Raw genomic sequence first — 20,075 nt, 5'->3', positions numbered from 1 at the left:
GCTCAGTTGTGTAATTCCTCCTACACACATCATACCTTAAAATAAAAACACTGTCACCGAAACCAGTGCACAAATAAAACCTGTCAATATAAGGCCCCTTCACACGAGCGGTAAATAACGCGCGTCCCCGATAATGTCTGCCGTCAGCCTTCACGTTACGTGTAAATCTCGTTATCAAGCCCTGACACTACATTACGGGAATTTATGGAAACAGGAGCGAGGGAGACGACCATGTTCAGGTTTTCGAAGCTTGATTTTTTTGAGAATATTTTCTTGACTGGAAGTGTGTATTGTATATGGGTGTTTATTTCCTTATTTATTTGTTGCACGTAATTTTTTGAAGCCTGAAATTTTCAAGCCTGTTTTGAACATGTTACATCGAGAAGTGTGGTATGACAAAGTGGTTAATCGTATCAATGATGCGCTGCTTGTCAGGTTTGATTCCCGCACAAGACAACTTAAGTGGTTTTTGGGCATGTTTATATAACTCACCTACTAAGCAGGACAGTGTGGAAGAACTTTTTTATAAAAGGAAAAAAATTAGATATATTTTCTCAGACATTTACGTCTTTACGTGATTTCTTACGTATTTAATAAACTTTCATATCACTGCGATGAATCACATTAAAATGAAACTGATAAATCAGAATCAGAAGAAGAACTAATAAATTATAAAACTGAACTATAAATTGTCAATAATTTCGGGTCAGCATACCTATACTTATAGCTTGTTTTACATTCGCAACACGTGCGCTTACTATTTCATGATATGAAGGACCTTTACAATTCAAGTAAAATAACAATTATTTGTTTCAGGTAGGGCAGTCCAACTGTATGATCCCGAAATTGGGAACAGCGACGAAAAGCTATATGTATGTGTACCGTTTAGATGTCACTCAAGTCCCAAATTCGTAAATGGTTTAATTTAGCCTACGTAGGCACAATGAGTGTTAAGTGGCAGGATTTTTCTCCAGCCTAGCTGGCCTTTATCTTAAAGTCAAGTCAGTTATAAAACTTTTTAACATACTGAAGTGAGAGTTTGCTTGTTTGCTTAAACCCTTTCACAGGAACCACTAGACCGATTCGAAATAGCCCGTTTACTGAGGGAGGATATACGCTACAATTTGTCCAGGTACGCGAAGTAGAACCTAGTACCTAAAAGTAGATCACAAAAGCTAGTCTGTTAATACATTTTGACTGTTGCACATTTCAGTAGCCGACTTCAGACCGGCAAATGTACCTATTTAGTAAGTAAGTTCTCATATCGTGTCGGTATCGTATCGTGAGTACTAAAGTTCTTAACAAAGGTCGGGTCGATCCTTAATTGTGGACCTTTTTAATCCAGCTAAAGGTGCTATCATAAATAAGGATTGGTAATATCTAAATTGTCTGTTTTACGTGTGCGGTTTTGCATTCGACAAAGTTAATTTTGCTGCGGTTGATAAGGGAAATCAAATGTTTTTACTCATATACGAGTTTAGAAAACTGAATGTTCAGACTTTTTTCAATTTTGGAGTAAAATTCGCTATAGTAATTTCATGTATAAAGTTTAAAAAATGTTACCACATATATTTACACTCAAAGAACCAAAGACTATAGAATCACTTGACTGCGCATACAGTGCCCCGACTCTCGCCAAACATTAGAGATTTAGCTCTTATAAGGCTACAATCCTAGTAAAAAGCTTTAGTTGTGACCAAGTCTATGACCTGTGTACACGCTAAATTATTGTGGATTTTATTAAGTAAAAAAAATTAAAGATGCCTAAATGAGCGGTGAAATGGTGCGAAAAACAATCCAGGACATCTAGTTACAAAAAGAATGGTATCGGCAAGTATCAATACCAAAATTTGGCTTTGATTTAATTATATTACGAAATGCCACAGGGGTCTATTTAAATTGGTGGTTGGTGAACCGCGCTCACACTCGTTGATGTCTTTTGGGAAAGTCCCTTTCTTTCATTAATAAATTCTAATACGTCTATCTCTTTCTTGCCCTTTGTATTCCTATCGAAGAAATTTGGGTTGTTACCTTTAAAGATGAAGTGGATATCGATAATAGTACATTTACATTTATTAAAAAATATGTTTAATTTTGGCCAATTAGTAAATTAACTGTCGAATAAAAATAGTAATCGAAAAAAATATATTTTCATTGAGAAAGGTGCTTTTATTCAAATATTTACATAATATTTACATTAATTTTAAAAATTAAAAATTAACAACAAACAGACTTAGGACTTTAGTGTGGGACGCGACCTGCGTCGACACTCTTGCGCCATCCCATCTTCCTAGAACTGCGTGTTGTGTCGGCTCCGCCGCTTCACAAGCAGAAGACCTCAAACGGCGCAAATATAGTAGCCTTATCGGGAATTACATGTTTGAGCCGTTTGGGGTTGAAACTCTCGGGCCGTGGGGTCCGAGTGCTCACGCGCTTGCAAAGGAAATTTCTAAGCGCCTTGTTGACACTTCTCGTGACCCAAGGGCTGGCTTTTATTTCGCACAGAGGCTGAGCATTGCCATCCAACGTGGCAATGCTGCCAGCCTTCTGGGTACATTACCCGGTGACAGCGATGAGGAGCAATTTTTTGATGCTATGTATTAGTTTTTCATTTTAGATTTCCGAAGATTCCAGAAATAAAAGAGAGGTACTATCAATAGGGAAAATTGGTTTCCAACAAAATACAGCGTTGTTTGCTCAAGGCACTTGACCCCCGACTGTTTATAATATTTAAAACAATTCCGACGTTTATTTAGTTCAGCGATTCCAACAATGTGTACTAAATTAATAAAATTCTCTACGCTGACGATGTGTGTCTTATGTCTGACAACCTGACATATTTGCAAAAATACGTCGATGCATTGCATCAGTCCTGCATAAGATTTGGCTTAGTCATAAGCATCGCTAAGACACAGATTCTCAAACAACCGTCACGTGGACACGAACTAGACAAGGAGACTGTGAAAGTAGATGGCAAGCCACTAGAGGAAGTAACTCATTTTAAATACCTTGGAAGTATTATCAGAAATGATAACACCCTAGCTTCAGAGATACCTTTACGCATCGCAAACGCGGCTGCAACATTTGGACGGCTCAATGACCGTGTCTGGAGATCCCATGACATAAAGCTGCAAACTAAAATTAACGTTTACAAAGCACTAGTGTTGCCTCTGCTTATGTATGGCGCGGAGACGTGGTGCCTATATAAGTCAGATGTAAAAAAACTCGACACATTCCGTCTTAGGTGTCTGAGGTCGATCTTAAGAATAAAGTGGCAAGATCGCGTTTCCAACACGGAGGTTCTCCGACGGTCTAATATGTATGGAATGGAGGCGTTGTTACTGCAACGACAACTCAGGTGGTGTGGACACGTCCTTCGCATGGACAACCACCGACTACCTAAAGCGATCTTCTATTCCGAGATGGCAGAATGTAAACGCAAGCAAGGAGGACAATATCTTCGCCACACGGACGTGTTCAAAAGACATCTGAAAGCGAGCGGTATCCACCCTACAGATTGGGAGAGGCTTGCCTTAAATAGGTCAAGTTATTCGAAGAAAAAAGACTCGAGGCTTTAGACGAAAAGCGCCAGTTACGAAAAGAGAGCCCTAAGCCTTCATACAACTATACTCTCAATAGTGCGGGTCAGTTATTCTGCAGCACTTGCGACCGGGTCTTTAAATCCAAACTCGGTTTCGCCAGTCACATCAGGGCGCATGCTAGGAGGTGAACTTGCCATAGGTCGCCGTTATCGAAAACGATAAGGAGGACTATATACTAAATTAATACATCTTAAGAATCAATAATTTTCTTGTACGGATTATTTTTTTGTAATAGACTGATTTTTATTAATTATTCTTATACTTTTTTTATTGAGTATTTATTACTACGATGAAATACATTTTATCGATTGTTTTTTTAATTGAAAGAGAGCCATCCCTTGCTGAGCGTACTCGTGTAACTCGACCTTGAACTGACCAATAGTAGCCGCGGATTATGCCGCGTCCCCCGGCCCGCAGTGGTGAGTCGTGTTCTTAGAAGAAATTGGCGAGTGCGCTCTCTAGTGGTTATTTACTTTATGCCAGGGGCGTAGCTACCGCCGTATCTGCCGTATCTATTATACGGGGCCCCCGGGCCACGGGGGCCCCAAAAGTGTGTAAAGACAAAAAATAAAAACTTCCTAATTTATTTTATTTTACAAATATCAAAATTCTGAATAGCAATTCTTTTTTTTCCCGCCTTAAGCGTGCGTTCAAAAGTTAACAACACTACATCGTTATGGTGGGCTGCGGGACTTCCCCGTTTTACTTACTTCATCTTCAACTCAGCGGGGAATCCTTCATCGATATCGCGATTTACGTGTACGTTGTTGTACTTTACACTGGATATTAAACCACGGAGTTAGTAGCAGCATAAGGGGGGGGGAGAGGGCGGTCCGCCACTGGTACCACGTCTCGGGGGGTGCCATCTCGGTCGACACATATCTGCACGACCAGGATGGCACGGGCAGAAGGGACAAGTCACTGAGGGTGCCATTCTAATCTGCAAAGCCTAGGTTCACTACCAGTCACTGCATGCTATTCAAAGAAGACGGATCGCAATCCATACAAAATTGCCCCACGTCCTATAACAATGTGACGAATCTCAAAAAAAAGATAAAAATGTTAAAAATAATATGGCATACTCTCTAATTTCTTTTTTTCACACCTTCATATGAAAAAAATGCTTTAAAGATTGTTTAGGCGCTGTTACGAAAACATCGTTCATGGGACTATTTATGGAATATTTTATTAAATTATTTTTTTCTCAAAACTTAAAAATTTCACACTGATTTTTAGGGTATAGTTAGAGAGCTGATATTTTCACAGATGATGTATTTCTGTTGCCGCTATAACAACAAATACTGAAAACTAGAATTAAATAAATATTTTGGGGGGCTCCCATACAACAAGCATGATTTTTTTGTCCGTTTTATAAATAATGGTACCTACGGAACCCTTCATGCGCGAGTCCGACTCGCACTTGGCCGGTTTTTATAAAACATGTTTGGGTTTTTTATATCCCAAATTTCAAAAATAGCTCTTTATAAGTTTGCAATGACCCGTTTCCGGTTTCTTTACGTTAAATTAAACCTAGCAAAAACCACCACGAATGATTTCTACACGATTTTTAAGTACTTTTATTTACAATTTTAATCCATGATTATTGGGTGCTCAATAGTTAGTCCGTCGCGGGTGCCACCCGATGCTACGCCGCCACCGCACGGAGTGCAGTGCACTGTTTATTTACGCGCTTTATATAAATGTGCATTAAATGAGTGAAAGGAAAATAGATTATCCCAGCGGCGCTGAGAAAAGAAAAAGTTAACAGAAAAGGGAAGAGGTTATAAAAAAAGTGCCATATAAGGGCCTCCAAACAATTTTTTATACGGGGCCCCGACAAGGCAAGCTACGCCACTGCTTTATGCAAAGAACTCATATAAAACTACCTGTTAAGTTATGCTAGACAGAATTTCTTCCCATACCTGAATAAAATATGTATAGTCCCAAAACCGGGGATAGCCTAGACTAAGACAAAACAGCGAATGAATTTGTCTTACACACGGTTCATCAAACAAATGTTGAATACCGAGAATCGAACCTATGACCCTCTGCTGAGCAGTACCATTCAAATTAAGCACATCTTTCTGCCTACCCCATCATAGAGAAGACAAAATATGAATAGTTTATTCTTCCTTCCCCAACCACTAAAATAAAGTGTAACCAAATTATTATGTTAATTTAAGACTTTGTCGTAAACGGCAAGCAGCTGGCGATCAATTACGTCGCTAAAGGTAACGACAGACTAGCAAACTGTAGCAGCGATTTTATTGCTGAGCATTTATTTTATGAGTCTTTTAGTTGGTTTGTTAAGTTTTATTGATGCAGAAATAGTGATGGACAATACAGTTCATATATTTTTATACTTTGGGGTTTTATATAGGATCAGTACTTGTTGTGTTAATAAATACATAACTTAGCATGCAATCTACTTACCCATCATATTATGTACGAGCCATTTAATGCAACTTAATGAATGGCTCTTTGCTCTACGATAATATACCATAGACATCTTTTTACACTTTAGTATGGGACGCGACCTGTGTCGATACTCTTGCACCATCCCACCTTCTTAGCTCGGCGCGATGTGCTGGTTCGGCTGCAGAGGACCTCAAACGGCGCAAATATAGTACTCTGGTGGGTAACTATACCTTTGAGCCGTATGGGGTTCAAACCCTTGGGTCGTGGGGTCCAAGTGCTCATCTGCTTTTTAAAGATCTGGTAAGCTGGATCAGCTTGTCAGCAGAAGAACCAGCCAAAGACTGGTTTTTATTTTGGTCAAAAATTGCCATTCAACGTGGCAATGCTGCCAGCCTCTTGGGTACACTCCCGGTGGGCAGCGATGAGGAGTGTTTTGATGCCATTTTATAATTGTTTTAGTTGTATACATGTATAAATAAGTTTATTTTTACGTCATGGAAATAAATACCCAATTTACACTTTTTTATTTAAGTAGGAAGGTGTATCCAAAGTTCCTTTAATTAAAGAAAGTTTCCTAATGAGATGATACATTAAAAAAATCCACAAGATCCACTATAAAATGTGCCATCACCCTAACACTGTAAACTAAACTTTGCATGGAAAACGGCGCGCTTATTGCGAACGACTCAGTTTTAATTTAAAATTGTAAGTCGTTACCGAGTAAATAATTGTTTTGTGGCAACCCCGAGTAATGGATGCTATGGACTTTCTGTTAATAGCTATTAAGTATGGGATGGTGAAGTTATGGGAGTGTTAGTTTTAAAGTTATGGGGTTTATTTAATGGTTTTTTTATCGTACCGCAACAGGGCACAGGGCTCTTCTCATACAGAGAAGAAATGAGCGTTGATCACTACGCTTGCTCAATGCGACTTCAGACTTAATTCCATTATGAACTCTGATATCTGAGGTTATTTTTTCCTGTAGTCGTGATAATTAGTCACTCATCTGTTACACTGAAAGCCACAAAAATTGCAGGGAAAAGTCTAGGCAGATGAGATGAGTCGTGACAGTTACTTATAGAAGATTTCAGTTTTTACGTATTTCTTTTTTTTTTCTCCAGACATATTTTGAAAATACAAAATTCTTACCAACAAAATCAGCACAAAAACTCAATCATCCACGCTAATAATATTTCAACAATTCTCTTTTTGGAAATTTTTAAATCCGTTATCTACAACAGAGTCACATGAATGAATGATATTTTGAAGCGCAAAGGCAACAAAGGGCTGGAAACGAGACGTATCTTATTTGAATAAGTCGCGCCATGAAGGCTTGCACCGCTCACTATGAAACTCACGACATAAGGCAGTAAATAAAGTGAGTAAATTCTCAAATACCCAATTCGAGAAACAAACATAACTTTTTTTGTAAGCATATCACAGTCAAACTTCTCAATCTTACTTTCGACTGAATTATAAATGCAAAAGTTCGAAAGACTCAATCTGTGTATCTTGTTGTTTCTCTCAACTTTAACCACGTGTGGGGAGTACTTCCTTCAAGACGAGGATAAAAGTGCACCATAAGTCAGTCTTCATAATACTCCCGCAGTCTTGTATATTCAAATTACGCAAATTCTCAATTATTGGATTTTTTATCTCTGAAATAGACTGTACTACGAAAGTTTCATGAAATTCTACAAAAGTAACATTCAACCATGCCTACATAAGTAAGTTGCAGCCTTCTGCTTATCGTTCGCGACATCTTTGGGCCACGTCCCTCCGCTCACTTCGCTTGGGGACCACTCCATCACTGTCAAAGTTTACCCATGGATAATTTACGCTCCTTCCTTATGTACCGCAGTTCATTCTTTGTTAGAAATAAAACCTTTAATAATACATCGATTGTACATTCTTTGAGAATAAAAAATATTTGGGTACTGACATGAACATGGCTTCACAAAAGACGACTTTAATAATGCACTTGAGATCATCATGTGCTTAGCCTTTACCCAACTATGTTAGAGTTGGCTTCTAGCCTAACCGGACGCAATTGAGTACCAGAGTTTTACAAGGAGCGACTGCGTATCTGACCTACTCAACCCAGTTGCCCGGGCATTGCCAGTGTAGCGGCACTACAACTGTTAACACCGCCATCTACACAGTCGCCGACGCAACTCTCAAACAAGTATCCTGCATCGCACATGCAGTGTTCGCGCGCACATTAATACGCGTAGATCACCCCGACAACAACTGTCGGGCAGTAGCCCACCGGGCAAAAACACCTGTCCGGTCGGAGGATCCTCCCTTTGCGCGTATGATGAGCTTTACTCTCCGCTCTCATACCTCCACAGTGGTGACCCCGACGTGATGTGAACACGCAACCCTCGAGCTACGTGACGTCATCAGCAAGACCTTCCTCAAGCTTTCGAGCGACGAGTTCTTCAGCCAGCCAGCTTCAAATGGGTATCCCTGGCCACCAGCATGTAGCGGACGCACATACCTGGTCAGCACCCTCAGCCACATCCAGCGACCTAGGCTCCAGCTCACTGCACTTCGGCCGGTCGAGTATCTCCCTCGCCGAAGCAGTCGCTAGCCACTAGCGCGGCGCTGTGCAACTCTCGCAGCGCCGTCCCGACTCACTGGGATTCGCAGCACCGCCGTAGCAGCCAGTTCCGACTCACCGAGAACCTCGCGGCAACACATTGGCAACAAGCCTGGCTAGCACTTCAAGTACTTGTACCATCGACCTCCGGTCTCCGGAGGAGAGTGATGTAGCGGCACTACAACTGTTAACACCGCCATCTACACAGTCGCCGACGCAACTCTCAAACAAGTATCCTGCATCGCACATGCAGTGTTCGCGCGCACATTAATACGCGTAGATCACCCCGACAACAACTATCGGGCAGTAGCCCACCGGGCAAAAACACCTGTCCGGTCGGAGGATCCTCCCTTTAGTGCGAGGTATGATGAGCTTTACTCTCTGCTCTCATACCTCCACACCAGTATAAAGGGATATACATATAGGGGTTACTATACGTTTATCCCTTTATAAAATTGGTTGTCAGACTTTCTGGCTTCTTAACGACTTTCTTTGACGCCTGCCAAAGATGTTCAAATGACCAAAATCCAAAATTATGAAAATCCGTATTGTTTTTTTTTATAATAAAAATAATATGCTCTTGGTAGCGGGTCCGAATAAATGGCCATTTAAACTTGGTCTCCTATGTACCTACCATATATATAAGCAAAACAGTGTTAAAAGTTAAGTAGTAAGCATAATACATGTAGTGGTGACTTAATAAACATATTTTGACCATCAAAATATACTTACAAAATAAAACTTACACATCTTCTATTTAACTTTATTAAAAGACATTGCAAACTTAACCCACTGTTTAACCTCCTTTACACATAAAAGTCGTTATTATGAATTTCATTTCACACTGACCGCTGGTAGCCATGTTTTTCCGTCACTATGAACCACAAGTTATGAAAAAGCCTTTGCTTTTCCTGTTTAATCGAATGTCAAAGAGAAATGAGTTTCTTTGATACTACTATGATATAACGGATTGGTTTTGTTTTTTAGTTTTTTTCTTTTCTTTCTTTTCTGTGATGTGGAATTACTCTGTTTGTGGCCAGTTTTTGTGGTATGACTTGGAGATTGTGTTTTATGGCAGAGTATTAGACCCCTTTTGTGGGGGCTGGTACCGTAGATTTCAAATAACTTTGCTTCTCTGTAGTCGTACTCTTGGACAGTAGTGTTTTGTTCATGTTTTGTTTGGCTATAGTGGAATTAAAAGTAGCTTACTGGGGACGAGCAGAGCTTTTTGAGAAGAATTGTACTTACAACCAATTGCACAAGTAAGCAAAAAAAGCGCGAATAGCGGAGAATTTACGAGAAGTGCTACTTAACCCATTGCCATTTTTACTGGTTTCAAATCTATAATCGACGTACATATTTTACATGAACAGTTTTGAAACATGGATGAACAGTTCTAGAACAATTTTCTCATACACCACAACAACTTCCTTCAACACAGTCAAAGTAAAAACGGATTAAAATCTAGCCAGCACACGATTGGCTCAAACATCGGATACCATAAAGTGAGGTATCGTTTTCAGGATAATTTCCCACGTGGCCAGTTATATCGGAAATATAGTTTACTGCCGTGTCTTACAAAGCAACCTTCGTGGTACCTACAGTGTTGTATAGTAGGTTGAATTCGTCTTTGATAGTCTTTTGTTTTATTTTTGGACCTCACACTGGGGGTCACACTTCAGGACCAAGTGGAAGATTGGACAAGATTTTTGAAAGATTTTTCAAAAATCTTGTCCAATCAAAAATCTTATGATTGGGTAATCAGGAGTATCCTTGAGAAGATAAATTCTATTGGTTGTTTAGAAACGTCTCCGCTGTACTCTGCTAAATGGTTCACTAAGCGTTCCTTATGAAATTCATCCTCGTTTAGACGATTCATCCCCAAAAAATCACCATCACCCAACTACCTGAACTATAATTTAACAACACACACACATACACACGTCACAAACACTATCAAGCAACAGTTATAAACCAACGTTTGCGTAGGAACTAATGAAATAGCATCGCGACGGCTAATGAAGACGAATGTCTCGTAATTATGTGGGCGGGGCGACTTCATTAATTATGCTACCCCACTCAATGAATGAAATCTTATAGAGTTCTTATTTACTTAAGTATCAAGGGCCTGGCTTGTTGATTCGTAATTTAATGATCTTCACCACGGAGGAAATTCGCACACATTCAGTCTCAAACTAAACAGAACAACTTGGTAGTATGTAGACAAATGATAAACGTACTTACCTATATCGTGTGTGTCGTTCATAATCACATTAAATGAAATGCGTTAATATACTGGTTAACATATGTCGATTAACACAAAGAAAATATAAAAATACGTAAAAATAAAAAAATGATATTTTCAAACAAAGTAAATAGAATAAAAATGTGCGAAAATTAGAACACCATATAAAAGTCAGTAATTACAAACAACTGAAATTCTCCCTTGAAAACTGACAGCTGCCAACTGATCAAAACATTCGATACTCCTAACTTTATCTCTGCTTTACACATGATGTTGTAAATTATAAAAACGAAAAATGACTCCTGTGGTTAAACCACTGAATGGATTAAGTTATTTTTTTACAATTCGCCATAGAATATCATAAAGTATATGCGATAGGATTTAATGTGATTGTGAACGACACACCCTGTATAAGGTGCTTTAATATTACCTGCCAGGACTTGAATGGCGGGTAGTATTGCGTTTATAGATTACAATAGTGAAGAAATTTCGTTCCCCGGAACAGTCAATTCAATTTGAGACATTTAACATGTTAAATTAACATTGGCTCTACTCTGCATAACATGGTTTCACAAATTACGCACGTAGTGTTGCTTCGTCAAAGAAAACTACTGCCATCTCTTTCTATCTGTTCTGCAAGAGTGGCAACGCGCAACTCTACTGGATGGTTTTAAACTAATAAATTAAGTCAAAGGACAATGCTATTCTTTGTATGGAAGTTGGGCTCAAGAGTTGCCCACAGTAACTGCATAGTGTATTTTGTTCCATAGGCTTATAATAGGTCCCAGACCGAAATATTTCGAAATCTATCCCAGGAGTCCTGAGAAAAACTGGTTTGACTCTTATTCAATATTACGAAAAATATGCTTACGAACTCTTAACTTTTCCACTTTTATTACCTTAATTGAAATGCATTATAATATTAATCGACAAATATTCGAAAATACGAGGTATTGAACGAGATTTTTTTTTACCGACTTCAATAAATGGAGGAGTTTTTCAGTTCGTTTGTATTCGTTTTACGTAAGTACGTGCATAACTCCGTCGTTTACCAACCGATTTAAACAATCATTTTATTGTTTGAAAGGATTTACTTTCCAAATGGTTCCTTTGTTATTCGGTTCAGGGTCTGGTGATAGAAACCTTAAAACAATAGGGAACTCTCGGAAAAATTGTTAGCGCATATCGAATAAAAACTTGTCATTCGGGTATATGTCTCCGACACCAAAAAACAGTGGAGGTTAAGACCAGACCTGACGATGGAGACGTCAGCGAGACGAGGGAACCCCTCAACGGCATCTATTTACTACCTCGTGTTCGAGCTTATTTTATTCGTCTTGATAAGATTTTTCCATTGCCATTACGGATATAAGTTGCATGGCGCTACACGAACTTAGGACTGATTGTGGTAGATAGAAACTGAAAAGCAAGAGAAACAACAGTTACCTTTAAACGTCTATATCTGTTTTTTTTTTTTTTTTTTTTATCCTGTTAACAGTGAAACCACTAACTATCTGAATGTTATTTCAAGAAAAGAGGTTGTTAGGTTTGTGGCTACTTAAAATGGCTTGCTAACAATGGCTGGCTAACATTAGAACCGGTTTTTCTCGGGACCTCTGGGACCGATTACAAAAATATTTGGATTCCGTCTTAAGAGTGAAGTAAAGAACCTATTTTAACCATTCCCACTACTGGGCAAATGGCTTGGGCTTTATAAAGTGACTGTTCAAGTTTAACATTAGAACCGGTTTTTCTCGGGACCTCTGGGACCGATTTTCAAAATATTTGGATTTCGTGATAACAGTGAAGTAAAGAACCTATTCTAGCCATTCCCACTACTGGGCAAATGGCTTGGGCTTTATAAAGTGACTGTTCAAGTTTAACATTTGAACCGGTTTTTCTCGGGACCTCTAGGACCGATTTCCAAAATATTTGGATTTCGTGTCAACAGTGCAGTAAAGAACCTATTTCGACCACTTTCACTGCTGGGCAAATGGCTTGGGCTTTATAAAGTGACTGTTCAAGTTTAACATTAGAACCGGTTTTTCTCGGGACCTCTGGGACCGATTTTCAAAATATTTGGATTTCGTGATAACAGTGAAGTAAAGAACCTATTCTAGCCATTCCCACTACTGGGCAAATGGCTTGGGCTTTATAAAGTGACTGTTCAAGTTTAACATTTGAACCGGTTTTTCTCGGGACCTCTGGGACCGATTTTCAAAATATTTGGATTTCGTGATAACAGTGAAGTAAAGAACCTATTCTAGCCATTCCCACTACTGGGCAAATGGCTTGGGCTTTATAAAGTGACTGTTCAAGTTTAACATTTGAACCGGTTTTTCTCGGGACCTCTAGGACCGATTTCCAAAATATTTGGATTTCGTGTCAACAGTGCAGTAAAGAACCTATTTCGACCACTTTCACTGCTGGGCAAATGGCTCAGGCTTCGTTAAGTGGCTATCTATGGAGAACATTTGAATCGGTTTTTCTCGGGACCTCTGGGACCGATTTCCAAAATATTTGGATTTCGTATTAACAGTGAAGTAAAGAACCTATTCTAACCATTCCCACTAATGGGCAAATGGCTTGGGCTTTAGAAAGTGACTGTTCAAGTTTAACATTAGAACCGGTTTTTCTCGGGACCTCTGGGACCGATTTCCAAAATATTTGGACTTCGTGCAAACAGTGAAGTAAAAAACCTATTCTAACCATTCCCACTTCTGGGCAAATGGCTTGGGCTTCATAAAGTGACTATCTATGGAGAACATTTGAACCGGTTTTTTTCGGGACCTCTGGGACCGATTTCAAAAATATTTGGATTTCGTGTTCAGGGTGCACTATGGAACCAGCTGGAACTACTTCCACTGCTGGGCAAACTTAGAGCCCAGACCCTGGCATTGTCCTTTATACGTATTTTTTTTGTATGAAAAAAAAAATGACAAGTAATCAATTATTTATCTTTACTATTGTAATCTATAAACGCAATACTACCCCCATTCAAGTCCTGGCAGGTAATATTAAAAGCACCTTATATACTTTTTTGTAAATGCGCATATCAGACATAACATAAATAGGAACACACAGACTTCAAATATTTACATAAACACAGATTAGCAAGCTACTGCACTATCTGATCGTCGGATAAATACATGATTATGTATTCATCATAAGATACATAGTTTATCATGGTAAGCCAGGTCGAGTGTTCTGCCACTCAACTCATGAAGTCAACCAGTCGTGTTACAGTCGCTATTTGGGCAAAAATCCCAGAAAACCATGCAGTTAAAAGTTTTAATCTTTCATAGCAAGTGCATTCAACAAAAACCGCCCAAAATTTTGATCGAAAACCCGAAAAAATTACCTTCCAACTAACAACTATTGCCAGTTCCGTACCGCAGTTTAATAAAAAAAGCAATTTGATAGAGCACACGTCAACAATAAGGCGGATCACACACTACCAAACACCCCGCTAGTACTTAAATGTGGGACTTTTATAAAAGGAATGGTCACCGTACGGACTGGATCCCGCCTATAACGAAGGCTTGTGTGTCATAGTGCACAGCAAATAGAGGTAAATAACTAATTTTACCATTGAAAAGGTTATGGGCCTTACTACAAAAACTTTAACCCCTGTTTTACGCTTGTCTTATAAAATTTTGGCTGCAAAATGAACCATATGTCAACGTCAGAATTTGACATTTTTTTAGACAAGGCATAAACTGACGTTTAAAAGTTTTTGTGGTAAGACGGTATGTTCAGAAATAGCGGCTAAAAGAACAAGGGACATAGCTGTCTGTGTGCTTTGTGGCACATGTGATAGTAGCATCTTCTGCATCGGCTTATTTTATTTTCTCTTTGGCTGGACGCTCTTCTCATACAGCGAAAAGAAATGAGCGTTAATTACTCCGCTTGCTCAATACGAGTTGACGACGTTTGCCTTCGTCATAGATCATTGACCTTCAACACATACTAATCAAGAAAGCACATACAAATAAAACTACTTTTACGGATTTTATCGCGTTATATTAATATTATTCGTCCGCAGCGCATCGTAGGAATAGCACGTGCAAATTGTGACGTTGCCGCTCCGCTCGTATCGCGCTCGCGAAGCGAATAAACAAATAAATATTAAGTTCGTACGTTATTGAATAAAATAATAATGGAGTGTCTTAAGTGTAGAAAAGTACTTTCTAAGAAAGGATCTCATTTCATATGTCAAGGACAGTGCCAGGGTACCTATCATAGAAGCTGCGTGAAAGGCTTGGCGGCCGATTTGAAAGCGGGTAAAAACCGAATATATTGCAATAACTGTGAAGAAGATGAGTCGGATAGTGAGGACCAGGAGGAAGACGGCCGAGAGCCAGACAAAATCCTAAAGGATATACAAAAAAATGTACGTGCAATTCCTGGACTCATTAAACAGCTGGAGTCCATAAAACATAGTATATCATTACTCTCCGATAAGTACGATACCCTACTAACTGAACATGAAAAATCGAAAGATAAAATACATAAACTAGAGAAGACAGTAGAACACATCAACAACAAGTGTACATACCTGGAAAAATGCAACGTCGCGTTAGAACAGCGTGTGCACGATTTTGAGCAAAATACACGCAAACATAACATCGAAATTGTAGGTATAGAACAGATGCCGGATGAAAACGTAAAGGAAATAGTCAACAAGATCGGAAAGATAATTGATGTCAGCAGCGATGATATAGATTGGGTGAGGAGAAACCAGCCAAGAAAACAAGGAGTAAAAGCTGCTTCAATTATCGTCGGATTTAAGACCTCGGGAACCGAATCCCGTGACGCCTGGCTGACTCAACGTCGAAAACTCTCGGACATCACAAGTGACAAAATAACCGATGGAACCAACAATAGTAAAATATATATAAACGAAGATCTGACGAAGGCTACTAGAACACTGCTATGGAAAGCAAAGAAAGAACTGCACAACAATTACAAGTATATATGGATTTCTAAAGGTAAAATTTTAGTCAAGAAAAATGAAGATGAAAATTCGATCTGGGTGAGATGTGATAACGACATCAACGATCTGCTCAAAACGAAATCAAAGGTACATGTCTAATGTCCTTATTCTTAACAGGTACCTATATTCATAATATTCACGTAGTAAGTGTTTAAAACTGTATCAAAATTCACTATCCTAGACAATATTGATATAATTAGTGATAATACAATTACAACATCCGAAGTAGAAAATTTAAAAACGTGGATATCATCTGTTAAATATAAAAATGACCTTTGTATTTTACACTTAAATATTAGATCTTTAAAAAAGAATTTTCACGAACTAACTGTTACTTTACATGATAATTTAAAATATATCGACATAATAATAGTTACCGAACCAAACATTAATTATTCTATGATAAACTTCTATAAAATTAAAGGATTTAATATCCATAGTGTTACAAGAACGGGGCGAACCGGAGGTGGCGTACTAGTTTATTCGCGCGAAACTTTGAAGGCACGATTAAATGATACGGAATGTATACAAAATATGAAATCGGCAGAGTGTGTTTCCATTGCACTCGACAGCGAGAGTGATCCGATTTATTTGCTATGTATTTACCGACCACCAAAAATTAACAAACAAGATAAAACTAGACAATTTCTCGAAGAATTACGTAAAGTATTAGAAAATTTACCAATAAAGAATAATTTAATTATATGTGGAGATATAAATATAAACTTATTAAAAAGTCAAGACTGCAGGGTAATGGAATATGAAACTTTATTAGCCGAATTTGGTTTAATTAAATGCATAAATAAAATAACACGTAAAGAAATTATGAAAGGAAATGTAGTCGAATCATGCCTAGACCATATATATATTAGAGCACCTTCAGCACAAATTAATTCCGCGGTAATACGTCAAAAAATATCGGATCACTTTCTCGTGTCTGCCGCAGTGCAGTGGAACCGCGCCACACAAAATAGTGTGCGAGCTGGCAACAGCGCATCGCGCGGACGCGGGCCATCAGCTGACGATCGGAGCGGGAGAAATATGCCTACCGCGAGTTGTCGCCGTGTTCTTGATAATCGGCTGGTTCGGGAACGATTATTGAGTACTGACTTTAAAGCATTGCTGTCTATCGAATGTCCAATTGAATTGTATAACTCGCTTACGCAGCTATTTATTGAGATCTACAATGATTGCTATAAAACTGTAAACGTTAGTATAAGCTCTAGAAATAAAAGTTGGGTCACGGATTATTTAAAAGATTTAATAAAGGAGAGAGATAGACTGTTCAAGGTTTGGTGCAATGATCCAAAGAATATGATAAAAAGATTAGAATATACAAAATATAGAAACAAATGTTATAAAACTATTACTAAATGTAGCAATGAATATGATAAGCAAAGTATTATTAACTGTAATAAAAATATTAAAAAGATATGGGATAGAATAAATATATTATTAGGAAACAGCAAGCAATCTCTAGATACTGTGATATTATCTAATATGCAAGCGCAGGGAAGTACGAAAGATATAGCGGATGGGTTTGCAACTACTTTTGATGAGGAAATCCAACAAATTAAACATATATGTAACGACAAATGGTTAAGTAGACACAGTTACGTACAAAAACCTGACATAAATATGAGGTGGCAACCAGTTACTCACAAATACGTTGCGAAAATTATCAAAAACATGGACGCCAACAAATCACCTGGAAGTGACCTTATACGTATGTCAGATTTAAAAATAGTAGCTAACGAGATAAGTCCTGTTGTAGCGAAGTTAATTAACTTATCCGTAGAAAAACATAAATTTCCCAAAAAATTGAAAGAAGCAATAATACGCCCTATATATAAAAAAGGCAACCGCAAGTTATATTCCAATTATAGACCGATAGCAATTTTATCCAGTATTGACAAAATTATAGAAAAATGTATAATAAATCAACTTGGTACATACTTACGCACACATAACATAATAAATAAATCACAACACGGTTTCCAAAAAGCAAAAAGTACTAATACATTACTGTCTAATTTTACCAACGAAATTAACAACTATTTAAATGATAAAAAGTTCGTAGTCGCAATATTTTTTGATTACAAAAAAGCCTTTGACACCTTAGAAACAAACACTTTAATAACATCTTTAGAAGAGTGTGGTGTGGAGAAGCCTCTGAAGGAATGGTTCAGAGACTACCTCACATCACGCTCTTACCGAGTCAAGATAGGCGACACGTTGAGCGATGAGAAAATGGTCCGATGCGGGGTACCGCAGGGCTCAGGAAGTGGTCCCGTATGCTATTTAATGCATGTTAATAGTCTGTGCAATGTGCTACAGCACTGCTCGGCGCATATGTTCGCGGACGACCTCTGCGCCATGCGGGCCGGTACGGACCTCGCTGAAACGTGTCGTCTGGTGCAGCAAGACGTGGACGCCGTAGTTAAATGGTCCCATGATAACGGCATAGTATTAAATACGGATAAAACACAATACATCATTATTCATTCACCTTACTTACCACTAAAGGATAATCCTCTACCACTATACACTCATACATTTGGTTGCATTCATGGTGGCCTTGTCAATTGTGGCTGCAAACCTATCCAGAGAGTAAGTTGTGTAACTTACTTAGGAGTTAAAGTCGACGAGCATTTCTCATGGAAAGAACATATAGATTTCTTGTGCAATAAACTTAAAACTGTACTAAGTAAATTTTATCACCTAAGTTATCGAGTTCCTACTAGTACCCTAAAAATATTATATTCATGTATGGTGGAATCAATAATTGATTACGCTCTTGATTGCTATGGACTTACATTCAAATCTCACATAGAAAAATTAGAAAATATACAAATTAGGTTCTTAAAACTATTAGTGGATAAAAAAACTAAAAATAAACATAAAACAGACTATTATAAACTATACAAAATTTGCAAAGTATTACCGGTCAGCATAAAACATAAGTACTTACTCGCAACTAATAGCCATGGTAATCGGGAGCGTAATTCATTGTTGACTAATGTTAGTAATAGCTATAACACCCGAACGATGTCGTCTGGTAAATATGTAGTACCCAGAGTTAATAATGTTTATGGGGACCGAACGCTAGAAAAGCGTGTCCCATACGTACTCAATAGCTTACCAGACGACATCAGAAACGAAAATAGGAAAAATAAATTTAAGATAAAACTAAAAAAACACCTACTCAGTACACTGCCTTAACTTTTTATTGTATTACTATCCTACTAACTACTTCTACTAACTAACTACCGACTACTTTTCTTACTTATGCTATATCTATACTCCGATTATATCTATATCTAATCTTTGATTTTCATACTTACGTACTTAATATTAACCTCCTAATACTACTTATATAGCTTAACATATATAATACTAATATTACATATATAATTACATATATAATACTAATATATATATAATATAATACTAATATATACTAATATATTAATTTTATAATTATTGTAAACTTAACTTAATAGAACCTATAATAGTAAGTCAATAGTTTAGAAATCTGATCCAACAGATAAACTGTGTATACAGTTTTGTTGGACATTTTATATTTTTTATAATGTAAAATGTACCTTCTAAGCAATAAATAAATAAATAAATAAATAAATAAATATTTAATCCCGACGTTTCGGATCCTTTACAGCATCCATGGTCACGGGCAGACTAAGGTGTTGGTCGAAACAGCTACCCTACATTTTGTTGATTATTATTGACAGTCCGATAATCAACAAAATGTAGGGTAGCTGTTTGTAACTATACATATAATATATCAAGACGACCAACACCTTAGTCTGCCCGTGACCATGGATGCTGTAAAGGATCCGAAACGTCGGGATTAAATAATATTAATATAACGCGATAAAATCCGTAAAAGTAGTTTTATTTAAATGTCTAATATTCGCGTAAGTGTCAGAAATCAATAAAGCACATACAACTTAGACCAACTGTAAGCCATCACGACTTCGTGTGAGTTACTCCCTAACTATAAAGGCTACCTGAAACGAGCAATGAATAGTGTAGCCCAAAGGGAAATCAGCGGCACTCGCCAATAAATAGCTTGTTTCTTACATGCAAACATAAAACTCTTTATGGCTCACTAACAAGCTTTATATAGGCCAGCCTCGGGCAATACGAGGTTATGGCAATTGGTACCCCGATACTCAAAATTGTGTGTTATTG

The 20,075-nt window shown here is 38.0% G+C and overlaps 2 protein-coding genes across 2 annotated transcripts; both read left to right on the top strand.

Moving 5' to 3' along the window:
- The first annotated feature begins 14,965 nt into the window (after positions 1 to 14,965).
- Positions 14,966 to 15,962, top strand: LOC124634170. Its single transcript, XM_047169601.1, has one exon. It carries the CDS (start codon positions 15,027 to 15,029, stop codon positions 15,960 to 15,962), a length of 936 nt encoding a protein of 311 aa, XP_047025557.1. The 5' UTR covers positions 14,966 to 15,026.
- Positions 15,963 to 16,262: 300 nt separating this feature from the next.
- LOC124634166 lies at positions 16,263 to 19,288 on the top strand. Its single transcript, XM_047169589.1, has one exon. It carries the CDS (start codon positions 16,263 to 16,265, stop codon positions 19,083 to 19,085), a length of 2,823 nt encoding a protein of 940 aa, XP_047025545.1. The 3' UTR covers positions 19,086 to 19,288.
- Positions 19,289 to 20,075: the final 787 nt, after the last annotated feature.

This window comes from Helicoverpa zea, chromosome 1, assembly GCF_022581195.2.
Source record: "Helicoverpa zea isolate HzStark_Cry1AcR chromosome 1, ilHelZeax1.1, whole genome shotgun sequence".
Taxonomy (NCBI): domain Eukaryota; kingdom Metazoa; phylum Arthropoda; class Insecta; order Lepidoptera; family Noctuidae; genus Helicoverpa; species Helicoverpa zea.
This window is presented reverse-complemented; position numbering and strand designations above follow the sequence as displayed.

Bases quoted from the DNA above. Each gene is read 5' to 3' on its own strand.
- LOC124634166 (XM_047169589.1), top strand. From the start codon at position 16,263: ATGATAAACTTCTATAAAATTAAAGGATTTAATATCCATAGTGTTACA.
- LOC124634170 (XM_047169601.1), top strand. From the start codon at position 15,027: ATGGAGTGTCTTAAGTGTAGAAAAGTACTTTCTAAGAAAGGATCTCAT.